Consider the following 19,378-nt stretch of genomic DNA (forward strand, 5'->3'; position numbering starts at 1 on the left):
CCAGAACTGCACGCAATACTCCAAATGCGGCTGCACCAGAGTTTTGTACAACTGCAACATGACCTCAGGGCTCCGAAGTTCAATTCCTCTACCAATAAAAGCTAACACATCGTACACCTTCTTAACAACCCTCTCAACCTGGGTGGCAACTTTCAGGGATCTATGGACATGGACACCGAGATCTCTCTGCTCATCCACACTACCAAGAATCTTACCATTAGCCCAGTACTCTGTCTTCCTGTTATTCCTTCCAAAATGAAAACGGACCCCGTGTACTGCGTAAATGGACCCCATGTACAGTGTAAACGGGACCCGTGTACAGCGTAAACGGACCCCGTGTACTGTGTAAATAGACCCTCTAGACCCTGTTTACTGTGTAAATAGACCCTGTTTATTTTATAATTACATACTGTTTACTGCACAGGCCGTTACTGTTAGGGAGGGGTATGTCGGATATGTTGTTGAGGGCTGGTGTGTGCAGTGTTTGTGAGTGTGTATCTTCTTTCTCACTCAGACACACTGGTGTTAGATTGGTTTTATTTTCTACAGTAAATATAAAAATACAGGGTTGGGGAGGTCCCCCACTGTAATCACTGACAGCTACAGTCATATAACAGAAAGTTAGAGGGAGGAACAGAGAGCCACAGGGTTCCTGGTGACTTTCTCTGCTCCACAGCACCTTTAACACAGAGTGACTGGGAACCGCAATTCCCCAGAGAGATCACAAGGCACAGCCAGCATGAACACAGAATCAGCAAGTTTACAGCTGCCAGTTTACATATTAATTGTATTGTTAACTATCTCTCCCACTTCACTTCCCTCATTCTCCCTAACAAGCAGTGTGAGGACAGCAGTGATCTGAGGCACCGTTCCCAGGTCCAGTTTCTGAGTTATTGCGCGTGTATGTGTTTACAGCAGACACCACAAGAAGGCCATGACTCCTGAGTGACACATTCATTGTCCTGCTTCTCGTATCTGGGGCTGGCTGCAGGGAACCACTCTTCATCCTGTACAGGGTGTATACTAAATAAGCAGGCAGTCACTGGAGATACTAGTGTTCGCACAGTGGTGGGGCTGGGTGTGGGTGGAACTAATCAGGAGTGTAAACTGGGGATGTATGGTGAGGTGGAGGTGGGATTAGAGACCCTTCATTGGCCAGTGAAATCAAGCCAAGATAACAGGAGGAGAGGTTGCTAATGCGTCACGTGGGCACTCGGCATTGTCAGAGAATGATAGCATACTTTTGAACAATTCCAGGCTGGAGATGCCAATGAAACCCAGAACTTTATTCCTAGATGGTCTCTTTGAGGTTTCAAGGGGAGAATTCTATGAGAAGTTTTAATGTACAGCCAGTTTTCAGCACATTGTTTCCTTGGGAAAGCCAGGCATCACCAAGGAATGTAGTTCACTTGGTCATATGGCTATCTCGAGGCTGGAACCAAATTCCAACAACCATTTCAGATACAGTGGGGTCTCACCCTGATCAGACAGTGTGAGTTATGTTATAGAAGCTGGGGACAAGGTGGAGGAGGGGTTCACGGTGTGGGGAGGAGGTGGGGGGGGGAGGGGGGAGGGGGGAGGTAAGAGGGTCCCGATGTGAGGAATGGGTGTGGGAGGGGACCCCGATGTGTGGAGGGGTCTCAATGTGGGAATAGATGGCGGGGGGAGGGAGGGGTCCCGATGTGGGGGAGGGACCCGACGTGGGGGAGGGAAGATGGAGGGGATCCTGAGTCTGGACGCATAATGAACTGCCTCTCATCTGACAACCCTGATGGCAATCAGACTTATGGAAAGTTGAGCTGTGAATGCAGTGAGGAAGGTGCCTTAAGGCCTGACTCTAATAGGGAGTGTCTGCCTTCAGGTTCCTGTACAGACAGCAGGTAAAGATCATTCCAAAAATCTGCAAAGAAAAGAACATCACATCAGCTTTATTTAGTATCCATTTGCACATCACCCACTCTGTCAGCAATGACACCAGAATGGCATCAAGGCTGTGAAGCCAAGACCAAGAGTTGGCCACACAGTCAGCTCAACACTGAGACCAAGAAGGGTCCACACTGAGCTCCACACTGAAATCGAGGAGGAACCACAGAGTGATCTCCGCACTGAGACTAAGGAGACCATGTGGAGAACCCATACTGAGACCAAGGGGAGGCCAAACAGTGAGCTCCACATTGAGACTGAGGAGACTATACAGTGAGCTCCACAGTGAGACCAAGGAGGGCACATAGTGAGCTCCACAGTGAGACCAAGTAGCGCACATAATGAGCTCCACACTTTGAGGAGACCACGTGGTGAACTCCACACTGAGACCAAGGAGATAACACAGTGAGCTCCGAACTGAGACAGAGGAGACCATGTGGAGAGCTCCAGAGTGAAACCGAGGGGAGACCACACAGTGACCTCCAGACTGAGACCAAGGGGATCATGTGGAAAGCTCCACACTGGGACCGAAGGAAGACCACACAGTGAGCTCCACACCGAGACCTTCTCTCCACTAATTGGAAACTCCTTGCTGCCATGGCTCTTTTTTTATTGAGTCCTCGGATGAAGAACTATCAGGTTATTTCCCAGCATCCAGATGTGCAGGGATTGGCAGTGTTTGTCCATTGGGCATCAATCAAGCCTACCCTTCCTGATTATTTCAGCTCTGACATGTTTCTGATCTGGTTGGGGAAAGAGGGGGTTTAGCAGCAGGTGTTGTTGGTTAAAAGGGAACATTGTGAGCCAGGAGACCCAAACACTCAAACTGATCCTGAGGTGAGGGGGTTGAGCTAGGACTTCTTTTGCATGTCAGTCTTTGTGTTCACTCATTTAGCTCACTCTCTCAGTCCCGGCCCCAATCCATGCCTTTACCAAATGTGTTCTTACCTGGACACACGCGATTCCTATTCCCACTGCTCCTATAATCTTCAAATGGGCCATGATAAACCCCTCCAACTTGGTGATGCAGCCCCCCTGTAAAAAAAACATAACTCTGTCATATTGGGGATTCCAATTTTATTGCATCACCAAAGTACTGAGGCAGAGAGAGGAGAGCTCTATCAGAATGCTGCCAGGTATGAGGACATCAGTCATTTGGATGAGCTACAGAAACTGGGTATAAAGCCGAATAAATAAAGGCAGGACAGCGTCAACCAATGGATTGTGCATCGTGTTTATTTGTGAACTCCAGGGTATTTCTCTTTCCTGGATAACCACATGTAAATGTCATCAGTTGCAGCAGATCAAACTCTGGGTTGTGCAGCCACTGATGCCACCGTGGTGCATCTGTGTGGTTGAGGGTTTTCTGGATAGCACTCTTATAGATGTAACCAGCAACACAGTGGTTAGCACTGTTGCTTCACATGCCAGGGTCCAAGGTTCGATTCCCGTTTGGGTCACCGTCTGTGTGAGTCTGCATGTTCTCCCAGTGTCTGCATGGGTTTCCTCCGGGTGCTCCTGTTTCCTCTCTCAAATCCCAAAAGACGTGCTGTTAGGTGAATTGGATATTCTGAATTCTCCCTCTGTGTACCCGAACAGGCGCCGGAATTTGGCGACTCGTGGTTTTTCACAGTAATTTCATTGAAGTGTTAATGTATGCCTACTTAGAACATAGAACATAGAACAGTACAGCACAGAACAGGCCCTTCAGCCCTCGATGTTGTGCCGAGCAATGATCACCCTACTTAAACCCACATAACCCGTATACCCGCAACCCAACAATTAACCTTACACTACGGGCAATTTAGCATGGCCAATCCACCTAACCCGCACATCTTTGGACTGTGGGAGGAAACCGGAGCACCCGGAGGAAACCCACGCACACACGGGGAGGACGTGCAGACTCCACACAGACAGTGACCCAGCCGGGAATCGAACCTGGGACCCTGGAGCTGTGAAGCATTGATGCTAACCACCATGCTACCGTGAGGCCCACATGCTACCGTGAGGCCCACTTGTGACAATAAAGATCATTATTATTATTAATCACTCTGTAGTTTAAGGATTTGTAAAGGAATGGGTCGCTGCCAGGCATTCCAAGCACATAGTGCAGGAGTCCTCTGAGTGAACCTCACTCTCTCCAACCAGTAGTCTGTTCTGAATTCTGATGAGAGTGATGATTCCTCTGGAGAGAGCAGCTAGGACCAGGTCCATGGAGGAAGATTGCAAAAGCAATAGCGATAGGAAATTCAATAGTTAGAGATGTTTCTGTGGCTACAGACAAGAATTCAGGATGGTTTGTTGCCACCTGGTGCCAGGGTCAAGGATGTAACTGAATGACTGGAAGATACCCAGGGAAGAGGGAACAGCCAGAGGTCATGGTTCACATTTGTACCAATGACATAGATGAGAGAGGGACAAGGTCCTGCAGATACAATTTAGGAGTGTAAAGATCCTCTTGTTTAAACCCTGGTTGTGCCTTTTATTTTTGCTATTACAATTTTTGTAAATGGATGATTATTGCGCCTGTGCCATTAATGCGGACTTTGCCTTTAATTCCAGTAGAAGCTTGGGCTGGTTCAAACTGAAGATTGTCCTGTGTCCCTAAGGTTGCATGAAGCTGTCTGTAATTCCAACCAGCAGATTCCAGAGGGTTGGGCTGCTTTTAATTCAAATAAGCAGATTCCAGGATGGTTTGACTGACATCAGTGATGACTTGGGTTGACTGACTTGGCTGGTGGCCAATGGATGAGCCGAAGAGGCTGTATTCTGCCCGGTCACTGGTGGCGATTGAATATTGTCTCTCTGGAATGTTCTTCAGAGCCACCTGGTACCATTTTTACTTTGTTTAAATTCTGGCAGCAGAGGCGAAAGACCAATATTCAAAAAGGGAGGTAGAGACAAAGCAGGGAATTATAGACCAGTAAGTCTAAAATCGGTAGTGGGGAAAATACTTGAATCCATTATCAAGGACTTTATAGCGGAACATTTAGAAAGCAGTGGCAGGATCAGTCAGAGTCAGCATGGTTTTATGAAGGGAAAATCATGCTTGACAAATCTGTTGGAATTCTTTGAAGATGCAACCAATCTTTTGGAGAGAAAGTTGGTTGGATCTTTTCATGCAGACGCTTAGCAGTCATTCTTCCTGGAAAGAGTTCAGCTGGGCCATAGATACATAGAAGACAGGAGCAGGAGGAGGCCTTTTAGCCCTTGGAGCCTACTCTGCCATTTATCACGATCATGACTGATCATCCAACTCAATAGCCTGAGTTGACAATGGGGAGCCAGTCGATGTGGTATATTTGGACTTTCAGAAGGCGTTTGACAAAGTCCCACATGTTACATTTTGTTCCCTCATCCAAATCATTAATATATATTGTGAATAGCTGGGGTCCCAGCACCAATCCCTGTGGTACCCCACTAGATACCTCCTGCCAATTTGAAAAGGACCCATTAATCCCTACTCTTTGTTTCCTCTCTGCCAACCAGTTTTCTATCCACCCCAATACATTTCCCCCAATTCCACGCGCTTTAATTTTGCACAATAATCTCTTAGCGGGACTTTGTCAAACGCTTTCTGAAAGTCCAAATATACCACATCGACTGGCTCCCCATTGTCAACTCAGGCTATTGATCAACAAGCGGGTGCAATTTCAGGTGTGCAGTATAGTCTCGGACGGGGGGGGCCGTTATGTCATGGTTAGCGGTAAGCTGGAGGGGAGGAAAGTAGTCTTGGTTAATGTGTAAGCGCCAAATTGGGATGACGTGGAATTTATAAAGAGGTTGCTGGGGAAGATAGCTGACCTGGACTCGCACAAGTTGGTTATGGGAGGGGATTTCAATACAGTCATCGACCCCGGCCTGGACCGGTCGTGTTCAAAAACGGGCAGGGTGCCAGCAATGGCAAAGGAACTGATAGGGTTCATGGAGCAGATGGGGGAGTCGACCCATGGAGGTTTAGGCAGCCGACAGGGAAGGAGTTTTCTTTTTACTCGCATGTTCACAAGGTTTATTGCCGGATAGACTTTTTCATTTTGAGCAGGAATTTACTGACATGGGTGGTGGACACGATGTATTCGGCCATCACTATTTCGGATCATGCCCCACACTGGGTGGAACTGGAGGTTAGTGAGGAGAGCTTCCAGCGCCCGCAATGGAGGCTGGATGTGGGATTGTTGGCGGACGAGGCGGTGTGCGAGAGGCTGAGGAAGTGTATGCAGAATTACCTGCAGGTTAATGACACAGAGGAAGTCTCAGCAGTGGTGGTCTGGAAGGCGCTGAAGAGGGGAGCTGATTTTGATCCGGGCTCATAGGGAGAGGGCGGATAGGGCAGAAATGGACCGACTGGTTAAGGAGATCGTACAGATAGACAGGAGGTATGCGGTGACCCCGGGGGTGGAGCTCTTAAGGTAACGTTGGAAGCTGCAGGCTGGGTTTGTGGTGTTGTCCACAGGCAATGGAGCAGTTTAGAAAGGCGAGGGTAGCGTTTGATGAACATGGGGAGAAGGCCAGCAGAATGCTTGCACAGCAGCTTAGGAAGAGGGAGGCGGCCAGGGAAATACAGAGGCTGGTTGATGGGGATGAGAACTTGGTAGGGGAGTCGGCAGGGCTAATCAGGGCTTTCAGAGACTTTTACAGTAGGCTCTATTGCTCAGAACCCCCCACGGGGCCAGAGGGGATGAGACGCTTTTTGGATGGACTGACCTTCCCAAGGGTGGGTAGGGAGCTGGTGGATGGGCTGGGGGCCTCGATTAGGGCCGAAGAAATAGTTGAAGGCTTGAAGGCAATGCAGTCGGGTTAAGCCCCGGGGCTGAACGAATACTCAGTGGAGTTCTATAAAAGGTTCTCGGGGACTTTAGGGCCGATGCTGGTCAAGGTTTTCAATGAGGCAAGTGACAAAGGGGTGCTGCCCCCGACGATGTCACAGGCCACTATTTTGTTGATATTGAAGCGGGACAAGAACCCGGAGCTATGCGGGTCATATAGGCTGATCTCCCTGCTTAATGTGGATGCCAGGTTGCTGACCAAAATTTTGGCTTCCAGGATTGAAGATTGTGTGCTGGATGTGATTATGGAGGATCAAACTGGGTTTGTCAAGGGCAGGCAGTTGGTGGCCAATCTTCGAAGGCTGCTCAATGTGATCATGATGCCCCCGGAGAGTGGGGAGGTTGAGATAGTTGTGGCAACGGATGCGGAAAAGGCGTTCGACCAGGTGGAGTGGGATTATCTATGGGAGGTGCTGGGACGATTTGGGTTCAGTAGGGGCTTGATCGACTGGGTCAAGCTGTTGTACCAGGCCTCGGAGGCTAATGTAAGGACGAATAGGATGACTTCGGACTATTTTAGACTGTACCTGGGGACAAGACGGGTGCCCCCTCTCCCCACTGCTGTTTGCGTTAGCTATAGAGCCGCTGGCAATTGCTCTGAGAGCTTCAAGGGGCTGGAAGTGGCTGGTTGGGGGGGGGGGGGGGGGGGGTGTGTGTGTGTTTGTGGAACATAGAGTCTCGTTATATGCGGACGACCTGCTCTTATACGTGTCGGATCCAGGGGCAGGGATGGGTGAAATTATGGCGACTTTGGGGAAATCTGGCTAGTTTTCAGGGTATAAACTGAATATGACAAAGAGTGAGATGCTTGTAGTCCAGGCAAGGGGTCAGGAGGGTCGGCTGAGGGAGCTGGCGTTTAGGTTAGTAGGGGACAGTTTCAGGTACTTAGGGATACAAATGGTGCGCGACTGGGGCCGGTTACACAAGTTGAACTTATCCCGGTTGGTTGAACAGATGAGGGGCGAGTTTCGGAGCTGGGATGCGTTCCCGCTGTCGTTAGCTGGGAGAGTGCAGACGGTCAAAATGACAGTCCTACCGAGATTTTTGTTCATATTTCAGCGTCTCCTAATTTTCATCCTGCGGTCCTTTTTTAAGAGGAATCATCCTGGGTTTTATTTGGGTAGTTAAGTCCCCGCGCTTGTAGAAGGTGATGCTCGAGCGGAATCGGGGGGAGGGGGGGCTTGCGCTGCCAAATTTCAGTAATTATTACTGGGCAGCTAACATAGCCATGATGAGGAAGTGGGTGGCGGGGGCGGTTTGGGAGCGGATGGAGGCAGCTTTGTGTAGAGGCATCAGTCTGGGGGCATTGATAATGGCACCTCTGCCGTTCCCGCCGGCGAGGTACTCCACCAGCCCCAAAGTGGTGGCAGCCCTGAGAATCTGGGGTCAGTGGAGGAGGTTCGCTGGAGCAGTGGGAGCATCGGTCTGGTCCCCAATATGTGACAATCACCGGTTTGCCCCGGGGAGCTTGGAGGGGGGGGTTCAGAGTATGGCGAAGGGCGGGGATTGAGAGGATGGCGGACCTGTTTTTAGAGGGGAGCTTCCCTAGCTTGAGGGTGCTGGAGGAGAAGTTTTGGTTGGCAAGGGTGAACGAATTTAGGTATTTATAAGTGCGGGACTTTCTTCATCGGCAGGTATCATCCTTCCCACTCCTGCCACTCAGGGGGATCCAGGATAGGGTAGTTCTAGGGGATGGGTGGGAGAGGGGAGCGTTTCAGACATCTACAAAGAACTCATGGGGGCGGAGGAGACGCAGACCGAGGAGCTGAAGCATAAATGGGGGGAGGAGCTTGGTGGTGAGATGGAGGATGGCTTATGGGCGGATGCGTTGAGCAGAGTCAACTTGACCACTACATGCGCCAGTTTCAGCTTGATCCAATTCAAGGTGGTCCACCGGGCCCACATGACAGTGGTCCGGATGAGTAGATTCTTTGGGGTAGAGGACAGGTGTGCAAAATGTGCGGGAGGACCAGCGAACCATGTCCACATGTTCTGGGCGTGTCCAAAACTTAGGGGATATTGGCAGAGATTGACGTCATGTCCAGAGTATTGAAAACAAGGGTGGCAATGAGTCCAGAGGTGGCGATTTTCAGGGTGTCGGAAGACCCGGGAATCCAGGAGGAGAAAGAGGCAGATGTTCTGGCCTTTGCATCTCTGGAAGCCCGGAGACGGATACTGCTCGTTTGGAGGGACTCAAAGCCCCCAAAGTCGGAGACCTGGCTAACTGACATGGCGAGCTTCCTCGGCCTAGGGAAGATTAAGTTCGCCTTGAGAGGGTCACTGTTAGGGTTTGCCCGGAGATGGCAACCATTCATCGACTTCTTCGCGGAGAATGAATCGGCAGCAGGGGGGGGGGGGGGGGGGGGCAAAGGGGGGGAGGGGGGTGTGGCAGGAGGTGGATTAGGGTAGCGTAGAATAGGGGGTCAATTAGGCGGGTTTTAGCGGGATGGGAGTCGGTGATTGCATTATGTTTATTGTTCTTTGTACATTGATTTTCATAGAATTTACAATGCAGAAGGAGGCCATTCGGCCCATCGAGTCTGCACCAGCTCCTGGAAAGAGCACCCTACCCAAGGTCAACACCTCCACCATATCCCCATAACCCAGTAACCCCACCCAACACTAAGGGCAATTTTGTACACTAAGGGCAATTTATCATGGCCAATCCACCTAACCTGCACATCTTTGGACTGTGGGAGGAAACCGGAGCACCCGGAGGAAACCCACGCACGCACGGGGAGGATGTGCAGACTCCGCACAGACAGTGACCCAAGCCGGAATCAAACCTGGGACCCTGGAGCTATGAAGCAATTGTGCTATCCACAATGCTACCATGCTGCCCCACAATGCTACCGTGCTGTTGCTATTGGTAATGCCAAAAATACCTCATTAAAATTGTTTATTAAAATGTCAGACAACAGTGAGGATTTTCAAAAGCGGGTTGTTAGGAGAGGAGGCTGCAGGGAGCGAGTAGAGTGAGGCTGCAAGCAGAGTCTTCAGTGAGGAGAGCAGGGCTGCAAGGAGTGTCTTCAGTGAGGAAAGGGGGGCTGGAGGGAGAGCCTTCAGTGAGGAAAGGGGGGCTGGAGGGAGAGCCTTCAGTGAGGAGAGTGAGGCTGCAAGCAGAGTCTTCAGTGAGGAGAGTGAGGCTGCAAGCAGAGTCTTCAGTGAGGAGAGCAGGGCTGCAAGCAGAGTCTTCAGTGAGGAGAGCAGGGCTGCAAGGAGAGTCTTCAGTGAGAAGAACAGGGCTGCAAGCAGAGTCTTCAGTGAGGAGAGCAGGGCTGCAAGCAGAGTGTCTTCAGGGAGGAGAGCAAGGCTGCAAGGAGTGTCTTCAGTGGGGAAAGGGGGGCTAGAGGGAGAGTCTTCAGTGAGGAGAGCAGGGCTGCAAGGAGTGTCTTCAGTGAGGAAAGGGGGGCTAGAGGGAGAGTCTTCAGTGAGGAGAGCAGGGCTGCAAGGAGTGTCTTCAGTGAAGAAAGGGGGCTGGAGGGAAAGTCTTCAGTGAGGAGATCAGGGCTGCAAGCAGAGTCTTCAGTGAGGAAAGTAGGAATGGAGGGAGAGTCTTCAGTGAGGAGAGCCATTCTATAAAGAGTGAGAATTCGGCCAGAATAGCAGGGTGCAGTGAGTGCGATTTCAGGTAGGAAAGTGTGACTGTAACTAAAGATACTTCAGCAACAGATGAGTAACAAGTGCCCAACTCCAGCGAGTTCAGCTGGCTGTATCAAGTGAGATTTCAGTGAAAATGTGGACTTAGAGCAGGTCTTCAGAGGGTATAACGAGGCTGCACTGAATATTTTGGTGAAGGGTGTGGGGCGGTAAAACGGGAGACATCAGCGAGGTGTTGGGGTACAGTAACAAGACATTGTTGAGGAGAGTGGGATAAAATGAGCAAGACATTAGAGAAGAGTGTGGGGGATGAAATCAAGACTTCAGCGAGCTGAGCGTGGGTGTAAAAGTAAGAGCAGCTGAGACAATTTGCAGCTATCTTGACTGACATTGTGAATTGTTTTTGAAATTTGTACCCCTCAAAATCGACATGGGACAATGCAGAGCACATTGTTTATGGGTTTGATGAATCACTGATGAACAAAGACTCACAGGACACAGCAGCATTTCTCAATTAAACTGAAATTCCACTCAACCCCTTGAGCCTATTCCAGTATTTAATTACATCATGGCGGATTTATCCCTGAAAGGCTGACATTTATTTTTATCACTTTGTATGCTTTTTCAGGCACAAGCCCGAACAGGGAAATTGGCAACTATGGACTTCCATTGGATTGGTACTGAGCACGGTTCTGCCGTGGTTTGCCATTGCCTTCTAGGGATAGGCAATAAATGCTAGCCTAACCAGTGACATTCACATCCTGTAAATTAATAAAATGAAAATAAATTATGAACTTTGAAGGGGATTTGAGCATGGAGACAGGGGACATAGCTGAGAAAGTAATGAAAAACTTTCCATCTCTCTTTATCAAGGAAACAGATTCTTCCCACGTATTAGTGACACAGAAGGTGTATCAGATACTCGAAGGGTTTAAAATTGATAAGAAGGTATTGGGTAGACTTAAATGTTGGTGGTCAGACCCCCTCTGTCCCCTCTCCGGATGGTCAGATTCCCTCTATCCATTCTCTGGATGGTCCCCGCCCCCCCGGATGATCCGAATCCCTCCTCACACTCACCTCCACCTTGTAGATGTTGGATGGGTGGTCTCTCTTGCCACACCCATTGGTGACAGTTTTGCAGCAGCTGTCGGGCACAATTCTTTCTCCAGAGAGTTTCTCCTTCACCCACCGGCTCTCCTGCCAGTCCTTTGAGTTGTTGCTCCCGCAGCAGCGGAACTGAGGATGTAAAGAGAGAGAGAAGTTTAGTGCGAACTCATGGAGTTCTTTGTCAATAAGATTGAGACAATCTCATTCGCTGCCTCTGCTGTGACCCCGGGCCCACTGGGCCCTAGCCCTCAATTTGTATCTTTCTCAATTTTCTCTCTGATCTCCCTGCCAGAGCCGATCCTGTCCAGAATACGCACTGCTCTGCACCATGCATGCACCCTATTCACACTAAAGTACCAATCGTCCAGCTGTCACTCCTGGTTGCTCACCATGTCAGTAGATATTTTGATACCTCTGGTGTTTCCCAAGGGTCTATCCTTGTCTCTCTCCTATTTCCCATCTATTTTCTGGCCATTGGATTGGTTTATTGTCACGTGTACCGAGGAACAGTGAAACGTACTGTTCTGCATGCAGCTCAGACAGATCATTCCATACATGAAAAGAAAATACATAAACGGGCAAGCATAAAATACACAACATTGAATACATTGGCACAGGTGTCGGGTGAAGACTCTCGAGGGAGTGCAGCGAAGATTTACCAGACAGATTCCAGGGATGGCGGGACTGTCATATGAGGACAGATTGACTAGGTTGGGATTGTTCTCACTGGAGTTCAGAAGAATGAGGAGGGATCTCATAAGAGACTTATAAAATTCTAACAGGATGAGACAGGGTAGATGCAGGGAAGATGTTACCAATGATGGGTGTGTCCAGAATCAGGGGTCACAGCCTGAGGATTCAGGGTAAACCATTTTGGCCAGAGATAAGGAGACACTTCTTCACACAAAGAGTGGTGAACCTGTGGAATTCATTACCACAGGAAGTAGTTGATGCTAAAACTTGGAATATATTCAAGAGGCGGCTGGATATAGCACTTGGGGAGAATGGGATCAAAGGTTATGGGGAGAAAGCAGGATTAGGCTATTGAGTTGGATGATCAGCCATGATCGTGATGAATGGCGGAGCAGGCTCGAAAGGCCAAAAGGCCTCCTCCTGCTCCTATCTTCTATGTATCTATGTACGACTTTGGCGACATATCCGAAGGCACAGCGTTGTTTTTACGCTGTTTAAGCATACACTTCCTGTTTACACACTGTAAGAAAACACTTCCTGTTTACACATTGTGTAATAATAAAGGTATTGGTCTTGGCACAGGAGAGAGGGTCCATATCAAATCTGTATCTCATTCTATCTTCAGATCCTGCCCCTTTGGATAGAATATTCTAGAAATGGATGGGGGAGCTTGGCTCTGTGCTTACTGAGGAGGTTTTGAGGGAAGCCCTCTATATATTTTGGATAGCCAGCGACTTTTCCCCAGGGCAGAAACGGCTGTCACGAGGGGATATAATTTTAAGGTGATTGGAGGAAGTTATAGGGGAGATGTCAGAGGTAGGTTCTTTACACAAGAGTGGTGAGTGCGTAGAATGCACTGCCAGCGGAGATGGTGGAGTTGGAGTCATTAGGGTCATTTCAGCGACTCTTAGACAGGCAGACGGACAGCAGTAAATTGAACGGGTGTAGGGTAGGTTGACCTTAGATTAGCAGAAATGGCCGGCACAACATCGTGGCCGAAGGGCCTGTACTGTGCTGTACTGTTCTATGTTCTAATACACTTCCTGTTTATTTCCTGTGTTCCCGTTTCTTTTATGTTATTCTGTTATTTTATCTCAGGGTGCCATAACCAGGATGTGCTTTTAAGCAGAAGACTCAGTTGAAACAGCCAGCTTAGAATCATAGCATCCCTACAGTGTAGACAAAGTCTATTCAGCCCATCGGATCTGCACACCTTCATTTTTAAAAAAAATCAATTTTAATGAGGTATTTTTGGCAATGCAAACAGTAACCGTCTAAAAACAATGTACAAAGAGCAATAAACATAGTGCAATCCCCGACTCCCTGTACGCTACACTAACCCCCCCCGCTGGCAATTAGTTCGCAAAGATGTCGATGAATGGTTGCTCAGATCCTGGTAGACACACAAAATGCTGTTGTCCCATTTGCAGCTCCGCATGCACTAGGCCCACTGGAGAACACACTCCTTGTCCAGGAACCTGTGGAACCGGACCACCATCGCCCTTGGGGGGGGGGGGGGGTCCTCCGGCCGCGGCTTCTTCGCTAGCGCTCTGTACGCCCTGTCCACCTCCAGCGGTTGGGGAAAAGCCCCCTCCCCCAGAAGCTTCTGAAACATACTCGCCACAAACACGCCAGCATCGGCGCCCTCAGCCCCCTCCGGGAGACCGACATTTCTTAAGTTCTGCCGGCGAGCTCTATTCTCCAGATCTTCTACCTTCTCCAGCAGCCTTTTTTGCTGATCCTCCAGCATCTCCACCTCCAGCTCAACCACCGTTTGGTGCTCCTCCTGGTCCGCCAGCACTTTCTTCAGCTTCTGAATCGTCCGATCCTGGGAATCCAGCCTGCGCTCCAGCCGATTGATCGACTCCTTTATCGGATCAATACAGTCCCGTTTCTGCCTAGCACAGCCCTCTTGAATGACCTGCATCAACTCCTCCGCTGATGTTTGGGCCGTCACAGCAGGGGTTTGAACATCAGCCATTTTGACTTCTGCCACAGCTTCCACCCAACCCTTGCTTGTCTTCTTATTTCTCCCTTTTTGATCCCTTGGGGTTCTTCGTTCCATACACCAATGTGTGGAACCAGTGCCAAATTAACTTTGCCTACAAAGCCAGCGCTCAAAAACGCAAAACATTTTGGGGGGAAAGGTCCAAAAGTCCTGCCAGAGCGGGAGCCCCCAAATGTGCGACTTTCTCCCTCATAGCCGCCACCGGAAGTCCCTGCACCAAACTTCATGAAGAGCACCCTAACCAGGCGCCCACTCTATCTCTGCAACCCGTAACCACACTTAACCCGCTTATCCCTAGACACTAAGGGGCAATTTAGCATGACCATTTCATCTAATCTGCATGTCCTTGGACTATGGGAGGAAATCACAGCACCCGAAGAAACCCATGCAGACACAGGGAGAAGGTGCAAACTCCGCAGAGACAGTCACCCAAGGCTATAATTGAACCCGAGTCCCTGATGCTGTGAGACAGCAGTGCTAACCCCTGTGGCACCATGCTGCCCCGTGCTTGTCAGGACACTGTGTGGCTATTCTCTCTCTCTCCTCTCACTCTCCTGCTTGCTGAAGTGCTCTATTGTTCTGAAAGCAGCAAGTATGGATGGCACATCCTTTGCTGTGAACCTGAAATGACGCTGAGTCTGTAGAGGAAGTTAGACAAGCTTGCCAGAGAAAACCATCTCTGAAATATTAAAACGAAGGCTGAACTTCACAAACCAGAAGCCATCCCAATGTATAAAAGATCTTTATCCTTTTACTTTTATTAATATTTTCTTTCCCTTTCTGCCACCCTTTCCACTGTGTGTGTGTGTCTGTGTCTACTTGTGTGTCTGTATATAAATATTACAAATTAAGTAAGTAAAGTCGCCTTAGTCTCAGATGATAGGCTGCTCTCTCCCCTTTCAAAGGGAGAGCTGCCTAGTGGTGATTTAACCTGAGGATCACCACACCTCAGGAGAGGGGCAAAGTTCAGAAGGAAGTGCCTTAATGAATAACCTCATACGGGAATACTATACCGTATCCATATTATACGGATACGGGAATTGAACGCACACTTGCTCTTGCTCTGCATTATGACCCAGCTGCCTAGCCCACTGAGCTAAACTGGCTTCACTCTCTTTCTTTCTCTATATATATATATATATATATATATATATATATATATATTTATTTATTTATTTTTTAAAATTATAATATGGTACATAATAAAAGATTACTTATAAAGTTACAAATCAGATGACTAGTTTATTGGGCTCAGCCAAGGACCTCGAATATTTTAATTAGAAACATAGCAAATAGAAGCACAAGGCCATTCAGTCCTTCATGCCTGCCCGGTCGTTCATTATGATCATGGCTGATCAAGTTCAATACTCTGACCCTGCCTTTCCCCCAGCCTTTGATCCCTTTAACCCAAGAGCTATATCTACCTCTTTCTTGAAATAACACAACATTTTAGCCTCAACTACTTTCTGTGGCAGTGAATTCCACACATTCCCCACTCTCTGGGTGAAGAAATTTCTCCTCACTTCAGTCCTAAAAGGTTTACCCCTTATCCTCAAACTACGACCCCTAGTTCTGGACTCCGCCATCATCAGGAATATTCTTTCTGAATCTATCCTGTCTAATCCTGTTAGAATTTTATAAGTTTCTATAAGATCCCCTCTCACTCTTCTAAACTCCAATCAATATAATCCTAACCAATTTTGTCTCTCCTCATATGACAGTCCTGCCATCCCAGGAATTCGCTGCACTCCCTCCATAGAAAGAACATCCTTTCTCAGATAAGGACACCAAAATTGCATACAATACGCCAGGTGTGGCCTCACCAATGCCCTAAATGATTGCAGTAAAACATCTCCATTCCTATACTAAAATCCCCTCGCTATGAAGGCCAACATACCATTTGCCATCTTTAACGCCTGCTTTAATGCCAGCGACTGGTGCACAAGGACACCAAGGTCTTACTGAGTATCCAGCTCTCAATTTGCACCCATTCAAATAATAATCTACCTTCCTATTTTGATACTGATTGGATAACCTCACATTTATCCATATTATTCTGCATCTGCCATGCATGTATCCACCCACTCAGTCTGTCCAAATCCTGCTGAAGCATCTCTGCATCCTCCTCACAGATCACCCTCCCACTCAAATTTGTATCATCTGCAAAATTGGAGCGAATACATTTAGTTCCCTCGTCCAAATCATTAATATATAATGAGAACAATTGGGGTCCCAGCACAGATCCGTGCAATAACCCACTAGTCACTGCCTGCCAATCCGAAAAAGACCCATTTATTCCACCTTTTTGCTTCCTGTTTGCTAACCAGCTTTTTATCCATCTCAAGACACTACCTGTAATCCCATGCACTTAAAATTTACATATTAATCTGCTATGTGAGATTTTGTTGAAAGCCTTCTGAAAGTCTAAAATCTAAAGAAACCACCAAAATCTAATTTCACCTCTGTGGTGGTCAAGTGGCGCTAGAAATGACTGTGTGCTAGCCCAAGGTGCCATGACAACTGACAACTTTCAATTCTCCGTCACCACCGCCTCTCTCTGTTATCAGGCTGCTTATCTATCATCCAGTATGGGTGACAAGTTTCCTTTCTTTAAATATTGGAAAGACTAAAGTCATTATTTTTTGTTCCCACTCCAAATTTACACCATCCCTCTCCCTGCTAATGGTTTAAGATTAAGCCATATGACTACATGAATTAGGAGTAGGCCATTCGGCCCCTCAAACCTTCAGTCTTTTTATCAAAGTAATTGCAAAATCTAGTCTGTTGTGGTGTCACATTTGATCCTGAGCCAAGCTTCTGACCCCATATTCACATTGTATCTAAAACCGCCTTCATCCACCTCAGTAACACCGCTCAACTTTGGCCCTGTCTCAGCTGGTCTGCTGCTGACACCCTCATCCATGGTTTTGTTACCTCAAGACTTGACTATTCTAAAACACTCCTGGGTGGTCTTCCACATTCTACCCTCTATAACCTCGACATCATCCAAAACTCTGCTGTTTGTGTCTTGTAACAAGTCCTGATTCCCTGTCATCCAGTGCTCCCTGATCTCCAGTGTCTTCCAGTCAAGCAATGTCTTGATTTTTAAATTCTCATTCTCGTTTTCAAAACTCTTCATAACCTTGAGCCTCCCTATCTTTATACCCTACTCCAGTCCCTCTCAGATATTTGCTCTCCTTTTAATTGCTCCACTATTGGTGATCATGCCTCAGTTGCCTAGGCCCAAGCCCTGGAATTCCCTCCCTATGCCTCTCTACCTCGCTTTCCTCCTTTAAGACTCTTTTTGAGCCCAACATTTGATGAAGCTTTTGGTTGTTTTACTCTGTTTACAGCTCAAACATTTTTAGTTGATAATGCTGCTCCATAGGATACTTTATTACATTAAAGATGTGTTGTTAAATAGAGATTGTTGTTATCATGTCCCCAGAACCAACACAAGTAAAGTCCAACAAGTCTCTAGTGGTTACTCTTCCTGCATGTCACTGTGGCCGGGCCCAGCCCCGGTCGCTCACTCTGGTCGGGCCCAGCCCCGGTCGGTCACTTTGGCCTCCCTAGTTCCAGGAAGTCATTCTGGCTGGGCCAAGCTCCAGGTGGTCACTCTGGCCAGGCCAAATTCCAGGAAGTCAATCTGGCCGGGCCCAGCTCCAGGCGGTCACTCTAGCCAGGGCCAGCCTTGGCCCGTCACTCTGGCTGGGCCCAACCCTGGCCGGTCAGCGTGCTGATGATTACTCACTTCTTGCTGAAGTTTGTCAACAGCCTTGGTGATTCTCTTGTCTCCATCCACCCGGTATTTCTCGATCATTGTCACTCTCAGATTAGTCTTCAGATCATCACTGAGCTGGAAAAGCAAGCAGAGCTTGTGAGGGAACACCAGGGACAGGACGCAGTTACTGGGGACAGGGCACCGGGAGCAGGTTGAGATGGCAACGGCAGGGTGGGGAGGCTGGGCCGAGGTAGAGCAAGAGGGCCAGGGCAAGGGAGCAAGGTATCTGGGCGACCTGCTGGACCTGGGTCTGACACTGGGGGCGGAATTCTCCGCAAGGCCTGACGCCGTTGTGAAACCCGGAGAGGTTCACGACGGCGTTGGAGGCCGCTCCTGGCCCCCTATTCCCCCCCGGGGGGCTAAGAGGGCTGAGCCGTAAATCTCGGCCGCGGGGCCTTGTCCCTGGCGTCAAGGCCCGGCGCGCCGAGAATGACGCAGCCGGCGCGCCTAATGACGTCAGCCGCGCAAGCGCAGATTGGCCAGCTCCAACCCGCGCATGCGCGGCTGACGGCTCAAACACACGCATGCGCGGTTGCCGTCTTCCCCTCCGCCGCCCCGCAAGATGTGACGGCTTGATCTTGCGGGGTGGCGGAGGGGAAAGAGTGCGTCCCTTTGAGAAGCCAGCCTGACGATTGGTGGCCACCGATCGCAGGCCAGTCCCCTCCCGAGCACGGTCGTGGTGCTCACTCCCCTCTCCGCCCCCACAAGCCACAAACAAGGTATTGGCGCCATGTTCACGCCGGCAGCGACCAGGTGTGGTTGCCGCCGGCGTGAACCAGTCGGGAACGGCAGGCCGCTCGGCCCATCCGGGTCAGAGAATCGCGGGTCGCCGTGAAAAACGGCAGCCCGCGATTCTCCGAGTGGCGTGTCTCAAAACGCGACATGTCATTTTGGGGGGGGGTGGGAGAATCGCGGAGGGTGCCAGAGAGGCCCTCCCGCGATTCTCCCACCCGGCGTGGGAGCGGAGAATCGCACCCTGGGTGTCAGTGCTGGACACTGAGCTGCTGTACCTGGGTCTGCCACTGGGTGTCAGTGTGGGACACTGAGCTGCTGTACCTGGGTCTGACACTGGGTGTCAGTGTGGACACTGAGCTGCTGTACCTGGGTCTGACACTGTGTGTCAGTGTGGGACACTGAGCTGCTGTACCTGGGTCTGACACTGGGTGTCAGTGCTGGACACTGAGCTGCTGTACCTGGGTCTGCCACTGTGTGTCAGTGTGGGACACTGAGCTGCTGTACCTGGGTCCGACACTGGGTGTCAGTGCGGGACACTGAGCTGCTGTACCTGGGTCTGACACTAGATGTCAGTGTGGGACACTGAGCTGCTCTACCTGGGTCTGACACTAGATGTCAGTGTGGGACACTGAACTGCTGTACCTGGGTCTGACACTGGGTGTCAGTGCGGGACACTGAGCTGCTGTACCTGGGTCATGATGT

General features: G+C 49.4%; 1 protein-coding gene across 1 annotated transcript in view; it reads right to left on the reverse strand.

Annotated features, from left to right (window-relative positions):
- Positions 1-520: 520 nt before the first annotated feature.
- Positions 521-19,378, reverse strand: part of LOC119971585 (CD151 antigen-like) — a 74,169-nt gene continuing 55,311 nt past the window's right edge. Inside the window, exons 5-8 of the mRNA XM_038807354.1 lie at positions 17,912-18,016; positions 11,427-11,585; positions 2,872-2,958; positions 521-1,900 (exon numbers count right to left, since the gene is read on the reverse strand). Coding sequence (XP_038663282.1) covers positions 1,838-1,900; positions 2,872-2,958; positions 11,427-11,585; positions 17,912-18,016 — 414 coding nt within the window. The 3' untranslated portion in view covers positions 521-1,837. The remainder of the gene's footprint in view (positions 1,901-2,871; positions 2,959-11,426; positions 11,586-17,911; positions 18,017-19,378) is intronic.

This window comes from Scyliorhinus canicula, chromosome 9 (assembly GCF_902713615.1).
Source record: "Scyliorhinus canicula chromosome 9, sScyCan1.1, whole genome shotgun sequence".
Lineage (NCBI taxonomy): Eukaryota > Metazoa > Chordata > Chondrichthyes > Carcharhiniformes > Scyliorhinidae > Scyliorhinus > Scyliorhinus canicula.